Consider the following 10,679-nt stretch of genomic DNA (forward strand, 5'->3'; position numbering starts at 1 on the left):
GATAATCACTCCTTTTTTTAGATGACCACTACACAGGCACTGTTTAAAGGGAAATTGAGGACAAGTTGAAGTTGGCCTAAATGGATTGATTACTCTGTTCTCATGACAAAGATGCTACTTTGTCATGAAGATGAAGTTTTCATGAGCTAGAAGTGGCCAAAAACAAAATGCACATATCACAGTCACAGGCTGTTTTCTTAAGCGAATTGCAATGAAGTCAAATACTAATTTATGTACAGATCCCCAAGGATACAGCACATTGCTTTTCACTACCAGTCAATGATCTTGGAGTCACTAGTGCTCTTGGTGTCATCACCAATTTCATGAGCTTGAATCGAGTGACAAGTGAAAAGACTCCATTTGCAACTTCAAATATTTCAGCAATAAACAGCTCCCTTGCTCGCATATTTATGTTCGTACATTTACAAAAAAATAAAAATTCTGTTCCAAGCATAATGCTGGCGAGTGTCTCCCGTCCTCTATACCCCATCTTGCAACTGGATGAGAAAATCCTGTTTGTGGAAGTCGTTGCCTCACGGCAATTGTTTCCAATCAAGAGTGAACATGTTGGGAGACAGAGTCAGTGCAATAATATGCCACTCAGTATGGTTACTCAGTATAAGCCCTGGCCCATCTTTCTATTCCCGTATGTCACTGTCCTGAAGCTCACAGTGCAATTACAACTGTACCGGATTTTTGTATGTGTTCATGCCACTTCCTGTAACATAGGATTCATAAAACCCCATCCGGCCAAAAACAAAAGTACTCACAGACGTAAATTTAATATGAAGAGTTATTTCAAATATTTGTTCGGAAACAGTGATTAGCCGCTGATTTCATCACAAAGACTAATGAGCCTGCCTCTAGAGATAGATAGTGAAAGCAAACTCAGGGGGCTGCAGGGCAGGTCCCCACAAACTATGATAACAGAAACAAAGGAATTGGATCCGTAACCTTGCCATAACACTGAGATAAGGAAATGGCAATATGTTATTACAACATATCCATTCGCTTGTCATGACATTCCTCAGTGCATATCAACAGGTTTTTCACAAGCCACATGCAGGTAAAAAGAAAAGGCAACAGTGAAATCATTTCAAAAGCTTGGCAAGCAAATTACACAGGAGCTGAAGATGGATTCATGGCTGGTCCATTAAATTTTTCAGCAGGACTTTCTGCCTGTGTACACCCTCACGTCCATGAAAATTACTGGCGCCAGACACTTCTTACACCACAGTGCTGTTTTGTGAAAAACCTGCTTCACACTTCAAAGCGAAATTATTGAAATTTTTTACTTCAGTTTCACGGAGGCCAAAAAGTTGTGGCCACGCACTGATGTCAGGATACAAAGCTATTCTAGCCACAGTGCTTTAAATCTGATACTAAACTTTTTTATTCTGACAGAGCACATTGGAATTAAGAAGGTTAAGAAGGTAAGGAAGGTTACGCTTAGTACTCATGGCAAAAACAAACTTTAATGGAGCAACATAAAGACGCTCAGTCTTATAGTTGGGATGCAATTTTATAACTTCCCAGCAAAGAACCTAGATAGCAATACAAAATCAAACAGCAACATACAATGGCAACAACAGCTGAGCTTTGGCTCAATATAATGGCTCTACAGTCGAGCTATGGAATGACACCATCACAATTCCGCTCAATAAAGAATCAACAAGAAAAAAAAGAAAGGCTTACGTCTTTGATGTCCAGGGAGGGCGAACTCCTTAATGTGTTCCTAAGCTCGATGAGTTTCTTCCTCTCTTCGTCCTGCTTTTGCCTGACCCTCTGCAGTTTGCTCGACAGTTCGATGATGTAGTTGTTGAAGTGGCCTATTGTCTTCAGTCCGTCCTGAAAGAAGCTGCAAGAAAATGCAAATTCCATATCATACTAGCAATTATGGCTATCTAGTCAAAGTGCCTTTAGGCAGAGCTTACTTGTTTTGAGCGTGGTAAAACTCAACCAGATGCTGGAGGAGTTCCACCCCTTTCTTGGTCTTGATCTCATTCACTTTGATGAGGTACTGCAGAAAAAGCGCAGGCAACAGCTCCATCATTTGCACCCACATTTAGCTAAATATGCTTACTAAATACGCCAGCAGAGTTTATAGCATTTCTAGCTCCAGGCAGGGTTCACAAGCCAACACATACTATCATGCACAATCAATTCAGAGCAATGGTCAGCCATTTAGACTTGTGCAACAGGATTAAAGGACTCACCCACTTTCAACAAAAGATGACAATGCTGCGTTCATGAAGCCCCATACCCACACATTTATAGCTACAAACTAATTTAGATGCCATGAAACAGCGCGCAGTAGTTATGTGCTATAATTATTAAGCATGTTGCTGTCAACCTCACACCAGCAATTTAATACGACACAGCACTCTACTGTTTGAGAGCTGTGTGTGCTGTAGTAGAGCAGGGAAAACCAGCAACACGGGGCAGGGTTTCTTTGCACTCTCCGAGCAACACCTAGCGAGGCTATGGAAGCCGAGAGAGTCACACTTCAGCACGCCAATTAGCAGCACCTCAAGGTTGTGCACCCCATTTCATGCTCAAATGCAGAACGCTGCTGAGGTATTGAGAAGCACGGAGTCAACCTTGCGTGAAATGATTCGGCTCAAACGATGTACAGGTAGCCCACACAATGGTTGGGCATTCTTGCCAATAATAATACTAAGACAGTGGACTCTCATTAATACACTCACTTAATTCAAACAGCTGGCTCTTGTTTGACCTGATGCTTTAGCTCAGTCATTATGGAGAGCATTAAAAAGACTCCCATTAATTTAAACTCTGCGTAATTCAAACAAATTTTCAGTCCTCTTCAAGTCCAAACTCTCGAGTGTTAACTGTAATAATAATAATAATAATAATAATAATAATAATAATAATAATAATAATAATAATAATAATAATAATAATAATAATAATAATAAAGAAAATTATGGTTTGGTTTACGGAGGTTTAACGTCTCAAAGCAGCTCAAGCTATGAGGGATGCCGTAGAGAAAGGGCTTCGGAAATTCCGAATAAAGAAAATTATGCACGCAGTGTGCAAAGGCATAATTTTATTAAGCGTACAAAAGTTGCTTTGATTTTTCATCACATCTTGCTTGTTTGATGCCTGCTTAGCCATTTGTGTCAGTATGCATACATGCAAGTTAGCAACAACGGATAAATAAAAGTTTCAGCTTTAGACACATAAAATCCAGCATATAAATTTCTCCCTCGTCTATTTCCAGTCTCTACATACAGTAGCACTGCTACTGATTCAATTTTGTGCACATAACAGCGCTGAACAAACTAGATATCCACAGGAAAATTCCAAGAAAAAAGAATAAAAGAAGACAATCCAGCTGCAAGGCATGCAGGAAAATCCCCAAGACTGTAACTGCTGCGAAAAAAAGGACCGAGGTTGGACATTCGTGCATCTATCGACAAAGCAACGGTTGCTCACCTCACACATTTGCAGCTGGAACATCTTTCGCTCTTTCTCCATTTCATCTGCAATCTTTCAAGAGACGCCACCAAGTATGGAGATTGGTCATACAAAAAGGAGCAAAGAATGACGCACAGAGCAGCCCTTACCTCTGCTGGCGATATCTCTGTTCTAATAAGTCCAGCTTCCTTAGCCTGCTGTTTCTTCTCCTTTTCTATTTTAGTTCTAACAAAGAAACAAACACACAATTAGTAACATTATTAATCAAGTGAAGATCACTACACAATACCTAACGACAGAGATATTCCGCAGTTTGTTAGGCCTTCAGAGGAAAACAAAAATGTGCAAGATTTGTACCTTTTTCTATCATAAAAAAAGCAAGAAAGGATGAAGGCACTGCAGAAGTGATAAATAGGGGGGATTAGAAAAGTGACAGAAACATGCACAGCCAGTCATGCTTGTTTAAAAACTAAAGTTTTGTTTCTTGTATTAATAAAATACCTCAGGAATGCATCACTTGGCAAAGCTTCAAGGAATATTGCACGACAGGCAATAAAAAAGAGCATGCATCACAACCATAAGCATGCTAAAGCACTACAGTATTTAATGGTAGCACGTTTAAAATATGCTAAGGTACTTTAGCTAAAGCTTAGTTTAGTTTATGAAGCGTTTAATGTCCCAAAGCGACTCAGGCTATGAGGGACGCCACAGTGAAGGGCTCCGGAAATTTCGACCACGTGGGGTTCTTTAACATCTACTGACATCGCACAGCACATGGGCCTTTAGAATTTCGCCTCCACAGAAATTCGACCGCCGCGGCTGGGATCAAACCCATGTCGGCACTTTAGCTAAAGCACTGCAGGAATCGGGCAGACGGTTTTCAAACCAAAACAAACACTTTCTGTGCACTTACGATTTGGCTTCATAATCTCGAGACGCCTTATCAAATGGTCTCTTGAGGTCCTAGAATTTTCAACAAACAAATCAATGGATGTACGTAAGCATTCACAACTGCTTAGCAGTGTCACATTCTGCATGTGTATAAAATTCTTTTAATCTTTTTCAGGTACTTACGCCTTTGACGCCTCTCAAATCACCTTTCAATAAATTATCCAGGGGAAACATGATAATGTTGTGCAAGCTTTGCATCTGAAAACAATTAAAACTCAGTTATCGCTCATTCACACCTGATGACAATGCATGTACCATGCCATTTATGCAATCTGCAAATCAATTTTTTTTTACAGCAAAAGCCGTTAAGAGCTTTGTGTTAGCCATATAGCCCCGGCATTCTATCGTTGAATCTACACTGTCTGCTGCAAGACCTTAATGACTTAGTGAATTAATTAAAGATAACTCAATTGATTTATTCAATTGCCACCTGCCAACAGTGGTAGATGATGGCCACCTTAGCAGGTGGCAAAATGGAGGGGGGGAATCACCTCGGCACTTTATTTTTTGGGGGGAGGGGGGTGAGAGAGCTGTCCCATACGAGCGCACAAAAAATGGAAAGCGAATGAGGGCATAATTAGCTGACACACAGCAAAAGCTTTCAAAGTTTCTTCATCACAATAATGTTTTTATATATACTGTATAAGCTGGTAAAAGGACAGCTGAGAGATGACTGTCACTAGGCAGTAAAATGTTAAGGAGAAAGCTTACCAATGTTTTCATCAGTGCCGAAAGCTCTTTTGTGACCACCGAAAACTTCAGAAATGCAGCCCCTATAAAAAGTAAAGGAAGGTTTTGCCCCATACATTGAAAGTAAAGCAAGGTTTGCCACACACATTGAAACATTAGCTCTGAACTGCAGTTTGCCTATGCCTACTTGTTCCTAATCCTTATTTAAATATCCGCTGCAGAGCTTAATTTTAAATGCAAACTTGAGCAGTGCTTCAAAATGCATGAATGTGATACTCGTGATGCATAGGGCTGCCCACCACTGGGCTTATGTCTCAATATCTATGCATACAAGAGAGAATAATCTGATATAAACTGAAACTATGTGAAGCAACAATGTCGCACCTCTGATTTTCATCGAGTGTTTTAGTTCGTACTTATGAGTTTTGTACATTTTACTGTTATGATAAAGTCCATGACCAATGTATCCATTAAAGACTACAATCCTGATTCAGTATCTAATCGTCTCTTAATATGGACAATAATTACAATTTGCATGTTTGATAACCTCATAAAACCGAAGCAGACAATACTGTGTCTGGAATAAAATTGCCAAATGCACAGCCACGGATGATAATGACTGCTAACCAATTATATTTGTGAAAAAAAATTCACATTATCACACAACCATAAAAATCAAAGGTGCAGTAAAGAAAAGGAACAAATGAAAACTACCAATGCCTACGTAGAAAGTACCTTCCAACACCAGAACCAAAACTGTTAGTGAATTCCAGAAGAAAAATTTAGGCTAAATGTGATCATTTTTGTGAGAGCAGGTTCCAGTGAATATGCATGAATTGTTGGGTCTCACATTTTTATGACTTTATGATATCAGAATGCCCCTTCCCCGGGAGTGGTATGGCAAATGGGATACCTCAACAATTCATGTGTGAAAAAGACATACATATAAGCACAAAAGGTTGACTTCTATTTTTGACTGCATAGCACATTTCTAAAGTCATAAAGCTGGAATGCTCCGGTAATGAAAAACAAGAGTACCAGCGACAGTACAGGAGGGTAAAGAAATAAGCCCACATCAAGCTGCATGCGTACCTATGTCTTGTTCCTGATCTTTTGTGACTGCGTTGGCACCTAGCCTCTCGAGAGCCTTGGAGAGGTTAACTTCGTTGTCAACATGAGCTGCCACATAGCAAGGAGATTGAGAAGTGATTACTGCAATATTCACAACATATTTCACACAACCCCATTTGTTCTCTCCAGCTTGCTGCACAATAGTAAGATACAACTCATGAACAAAGCAGCAAATGCACCTCAAAGGAGGCCCTCCAGCCAATGGCATCCTCTGATTCTGATGACATCATGGTTGATCCCTTTGTACCTGCTAGGGTGAAATCAAAAGGTGTGGCAGATGAAAAGGGATTAACCATGGTTTAATTGGATTAATTATAGTGCCATGAAAATCCGTTGACTCCACTGGATGGGGGGCCTCCTTTGAAGGGCACGTGGTGCTTGGTTCTTGAGTTGTATGGGGCCAAAGTAAGCTGGGAACAGACATTTATTATGTTTGCATTTTTTTTTGCACTCCCCAAAAGTGAGAGAGGAAAAATTCTAGGAAACCTTAGAGGAGTGTTAGATATCTGTTAGGCCACTAAAGGGGCAACGTAACATATTTTCAAGCTTTTCAAGAGCTCGTCTCGCACTCCCACCACATTTTGTGACTTCTGTTGCACAAATGAACATAAAATGCCATAGTGGTTTTGCCTGTTTGCACGAGGGGGAAGGACCGCACACTCACAATCAAATCAGCAAAAGAAATGATAAGGAAGGTGCAGCTTAATGACATATGAATTGGCTCCTTCTTGCAGCTACAGACTTAAGCAGCATCTGAATCCATGTGCCAGTGTATGCAATCATCAGCGAAGCATTTTAACATACCATCATGGACAAGTTGACCTTAAATAATGGAGTCACGACCAAGAACTACCTGTAGCTGCGTGCTACCACAAAAGCAAATTAATACTGAGGTAAACACTAGTACAAGAGAGCTGTTTGCATCTCCTTTTGAATGGAATGGCTCTGCAGTAATAACACTACTGAAACCAAAACTAAGTGACAAAAGAAAAACGTAAGAAAGTTTTTTGTGACATTAGAAAGCGCTCAGGGTCGGCTGATACTACAAGCAACAAAGGCATGTCCCTTGGCTCGCCTAGAACTGAATATGCTGATCCAAGTGCGCCAATTGCAATAAGATTGAGGTGCCCTGAACAAATGCTCCAAGAATTCGACACAGCTTCCATGCATGCACATGTTGACATTGGATTTCCTTTAGGGTCGTCACTACACACCAGTGCTGTGGCAGGCCACGATCGGATAGGGCGAACAACTCATCATTTTAAAATGACCGAACAGGAAGACAAGCAAATGTACTCACTGTTTCCGCTGTTGTAAACAGCTTTCACAGCCTTTTTCATCTTTGTGAGGCCATCTCGATCAAAGTCAAGTGTCTGCACAAAATTAAATTCGATTTTTCACTTCTCCACCAATTCATTTTTTTCTTTAAAGAAAAAAATATTAAACAGAGTATAATAAATGCGCGTGAGGCGTGGTTTAGAGGTGAATAAAGAGATATTATGGTGTACCGTCACTCAGATCAAATGGCTTGTATTACAGCAATGACGTTTTTGTGGGTGCATCTGCTTCGACATTTTAATGCCCAAGGGACGCTGTCACGAGTTGGTGACGATAGTCGCAAATAACAAATATAACCGCTCGCAAAGCCTGCGTTCATGCATATGAAAGGAACGCCCCGTGCTGGTGTACGCGATGCAGTGTCAAGTAGACTGACACACCTTGCTAAACTAAACATTCAGAACTACACTCAACTTCCTCAGACCTGAAGCGTTCCGCATACTATTTTCGACAAACCAAGCTGTACAAAAGCAAATAAAAAAAAGCAGCAGAGCCTGCTAACGCTTAGGTTGCACAACCGACACAAACCGAGCTCAAAAAGAACATGCGCGCAGCGATGCGGCGGCTGTCAAACAGCAAGAGGAAAGTTATTCCGGCAACATGCGTAAGACGTTCCGCTGTAAAAAAACAAAAAAACACGGACTAGGAACCGCGTGAAACAATGCAACAAAAACAAGTACGAGGAAGCTCGCCGCAAGAATACGCTTGGCGGTCTTGCGCAAGCAGTGTTATTGAAAGGTGGGTGTGTTCTCTTCCTCCTCTTACTCGCACCTAGGCTTCATTTTTTTTTTTTTTCAATTCAGCCAACCAAGTAAACACTACCGAGTAAGCACTTTTTGCCAGGATTTATGAAATGAACCACGACCGCGCAAGTTAGGCGCGGCTTTTCCAATCCACCGCACGATTGGTCACGCTTCGGAGGGCCGATGATCGTTCAGCTCACCTCTTCTAGCAGGTTGACGCTTTGGCGGCAGTGGTTCATCTTGCCGACGAAAGTCGACGTCGTGGGCGAGTTGTAGTCCTCCTGAGTCTCGGAGACGAACTCGTCCACGCTCATTATACCGGGCATTGTGAATGATTCGGCGCTTGGACGCGCTGTGAAACCGATCAGAAGAGACACAGGACAGGATATCCTCTCGTCGGAATCGGTGCAGCCCGATAGGCTGCGTCGGCACTTCCCCGCTGTCTTCGGGCGGCTGCAGCTCTCAGGAATGACGGGGAAGGCGACCACAGAGAACGTGGAGTCGTGGCTCCAACATCTTAGATCCTGGCGATCAGAGGGACTCGCCTCGCAGGCCGATCAAAACAAAAACATACGTCGCTTGACATGTCGAATTGACTCGGCACCTACCTAGACCAACAATCACGAGAAAGCCCCGCCAGCCTCGCGATGCAATGGGGATTCTTTCTGAATTACGCCACTAGTGTCGCGGGCGTCGCTTCCGTACAAAGTGATCGAGGCGACACTGGCGATGTTGTTACTAATAATTATAAACCCTTTTATGTGCTCTTAAATATCAACTATTTTGTGGAAAATAATTGAAATAAAATTATGTTGTTTTAAAAATACGTTATAATACATTTACTTGGCAAGATTTTTCCATTTGGCTACGAAACAGCGCCTGCAAAATAAGCATGGCCGTTTGCATTGTGTTTCTGGTCTCGCGATTGTTCGATTACGGTGATCAGCCAGGTTCGAGAATTTGACTTTTGCTCTTAGTGGCCGGGATTTTTCTCTGTTAGAAGGGCGTTGTAAGGCAGGACATATATATTTCGTTCATATGTGTTCGTCATCGTTTGTGTAGCCGTGCAATTTCTGGAAGCACACCGCAATGGCAGCTAGTGATGACGCCTTTGACCAGGTAACGACGCAAAGGTTCAAGTGTGTTACGACGTGTGGCTAATTGAAACACGCTTGCAGTTTGACGACGACCTTCCGGAAGGAGCTGAAGTTCAAGTTGGGGACAGGCGCAAGAGGCTTTTCTCTAAAGAACGTGAGTGTCCCGCCATTGTGCATCTCGTAACCGGCTGGCAAGCGGCGTAACGTTCTTTCAATCTTCTTTCATTGCCAGTGAGGTGCATGATGTACGGGTTTGGAGACGACCAAAATCCCTACACGGAGTCTGTGGATCTTCTAGAGGACCTTGTAATTGAATTCATCATTGAAATGGTAAGATGATGACAATAACCAGAAAAAGTTGGCCAACCTGTGGCCTAGTCTGCGATTTGCATGCCGCAATATGCTGCACAGTGCGTTTATGTCAACATTGTGAAGGTCGTATCAGCATTTCCTGCAAACCAGCATTGAAAGAATGTAAACTTGATCTCCGAATGAAACAAATAACCTACCGTTAGCCTCGAAGCTATGAAAATGACCTCCGAAGCAAACGTGGACTTTTTTCCTTTCAGACGCACAAGGCGATGGAAATTGGCCGTACAGGCCGTGTCCAAGTAGAGGACATTGTGTTCTTGGTGCGCAAGGACCCTCGAAAGTACGCACGTGTGAAGGACCTTCTGACGATGAATGAAGAGCTGAAGAAGGCAAGAAAAGCATTCGACGAAGTCAAGTATGCATCTGTCTAGCTTCTGTGCAATGAAGTGCACTGCAGTCAGGCTTTCTTGAAAAGGATCTCCGAGTGCTGCTTGAAAACGAGAACTTTGGCAGCCGAATCACTGTGCAGCGTTATGGTATAGCATTCCTTGTTAGGTCTCGTGCTTGCCCCTACAACACTTGCTATGAATACCACGAATTTCCACCAGCTCTAACTTTTCATTTACATCTGTGGTGCCTTCCGACCGTGTTAAATATGCTCATGACCATCCGTGATGTTGTTGTGCTCAAATCAACACCTAAAACCCACAGCCAATGCACAAGTAGCAGGACATCATTTAAGCAAATGGCTTAATGTAACTGTGTCATGCTTAATGCACACTCCACGTGCTGTCACAGGATGTTTGTGATCCACTGGAACACACAAATGACTGCATTTTCCTCTAGCTACTTGTGAAGAACTTGTTTGGGTCATCGAACAGTCCAGGTCCATTTTTTTTCTTTTAAGATTTGTGCATATCAAATAAAAACCTGTTCATACCTTCACAGGCTGCAAAGTTTGTACCTCGCACACATA

The 10,679-nt window shown here is 42.1% G+C and overlaps 2 protein-coding genes across 6 annotated transcripts in view; one reads left to right on the forward strand and one right to left on the reverse strand.

Moving 5' to 3' along the window:
• Positions 1-8,966, reverse strand: part of Asap (ArfGAP domain of ASAP) — a 30,960-nt gene extending 21,994 nt beyond the window's left edge. For 2 of the 4 annotated variants that reach the window (XM_077631801.1, XM_077631800.1), the window contains exons 1-10: positions 8,495-8,966; positions 7,514-7,586; positions 6,175-6,261; positions 5,104-5,165; positions 4,516-4,590; positions 4,355-4,404; positions 3,591-3,666; positions 3,460-3,513; positions 1,935-2,020; positions 1,696-1,858 (exon numbers count right to left, since the gene is read on the reverse strand). In XM_077631801.1, the coding sequence (XP_077487927.1) occupies positions 1,696-1,858; positions 1,935-2,020; positions 3,460-3,513; positions 3,591-3,666; positions 4,355-4,404; positions 4,516-4,590; positions 5,104-5,165; positions 6,175-6,261; positions 7,514-7,586; positions 8,495-8,620 (852 nt within the window). In that variant the 5' untranslated portion in view covers positions 8,621-8,966. The remainder of the gene's footprint in view (positions 1-1,695; positions 1,859-1,934; positions 2,021-3,459; positions 3,514-3,590; positions 3,667-4,354; positions 4,405-4,515; positions 4,591-5,103; positions 5,166-6,174; positions 6,262-7,513; positions 7,587-8,494) is intronic. The other 2 variants (XM_077631799.1, XM_077631798.1) reach the window with 1 other exon arrangement.
• A 204-nt stretch (positions 8,967-9,170) lies between these two features.
• On the forward strand, positions 9,171-10,648 carry Taf13 (TATA-box binding protein associated factor 13). 2 transcript variants are annotated; one of them, XM_077631819.1, is made up of 5 exons: positions 9,171-9,244; positions 9,357-9,413; positions 9,473-9,545; positions 9,624-9,721; positions 9,961-10,273. In XM_077631819.1, the coding sequence occupies exons 2-5, from the start codon at positions 9,384-9,386 to the stop codon at positions 10,132-10,134; spliced, it is 375 nt and encodes a 124-aa protein (XP_077487945.1). In that variant the 5' UTR covers positions 9,171-9,244; positions 9,357-9,383; the 3' UTR covers positions 10,135-10,273. The 2 variants fall into 2 exon arrangements, with proteins under 2 accessions (XP_077487945.1, XP_077487944.1); XM_077631818.1 differs by having other exon boundaries at positions 9,197-9,413; positions 9,961-10,648.
• The last annotated feature ends 31 nt before the right edge of the window (positions 10,649-10,679 follow it).

Source organism: Amblyomma americanum, chromosome 7, assembly GCF_052857255.1.
Source record: "Amblyomma americanum isolate KBUSLIRL-KWMA chromosome 7, ASM5285725v1, whole genome shotgun sequence".
NCBI lineage: Eukaryota > Metazoa > Arthropoda > Arachnida > Ixodida > Ixodidae > Amblyomma > Amblyomma americanum.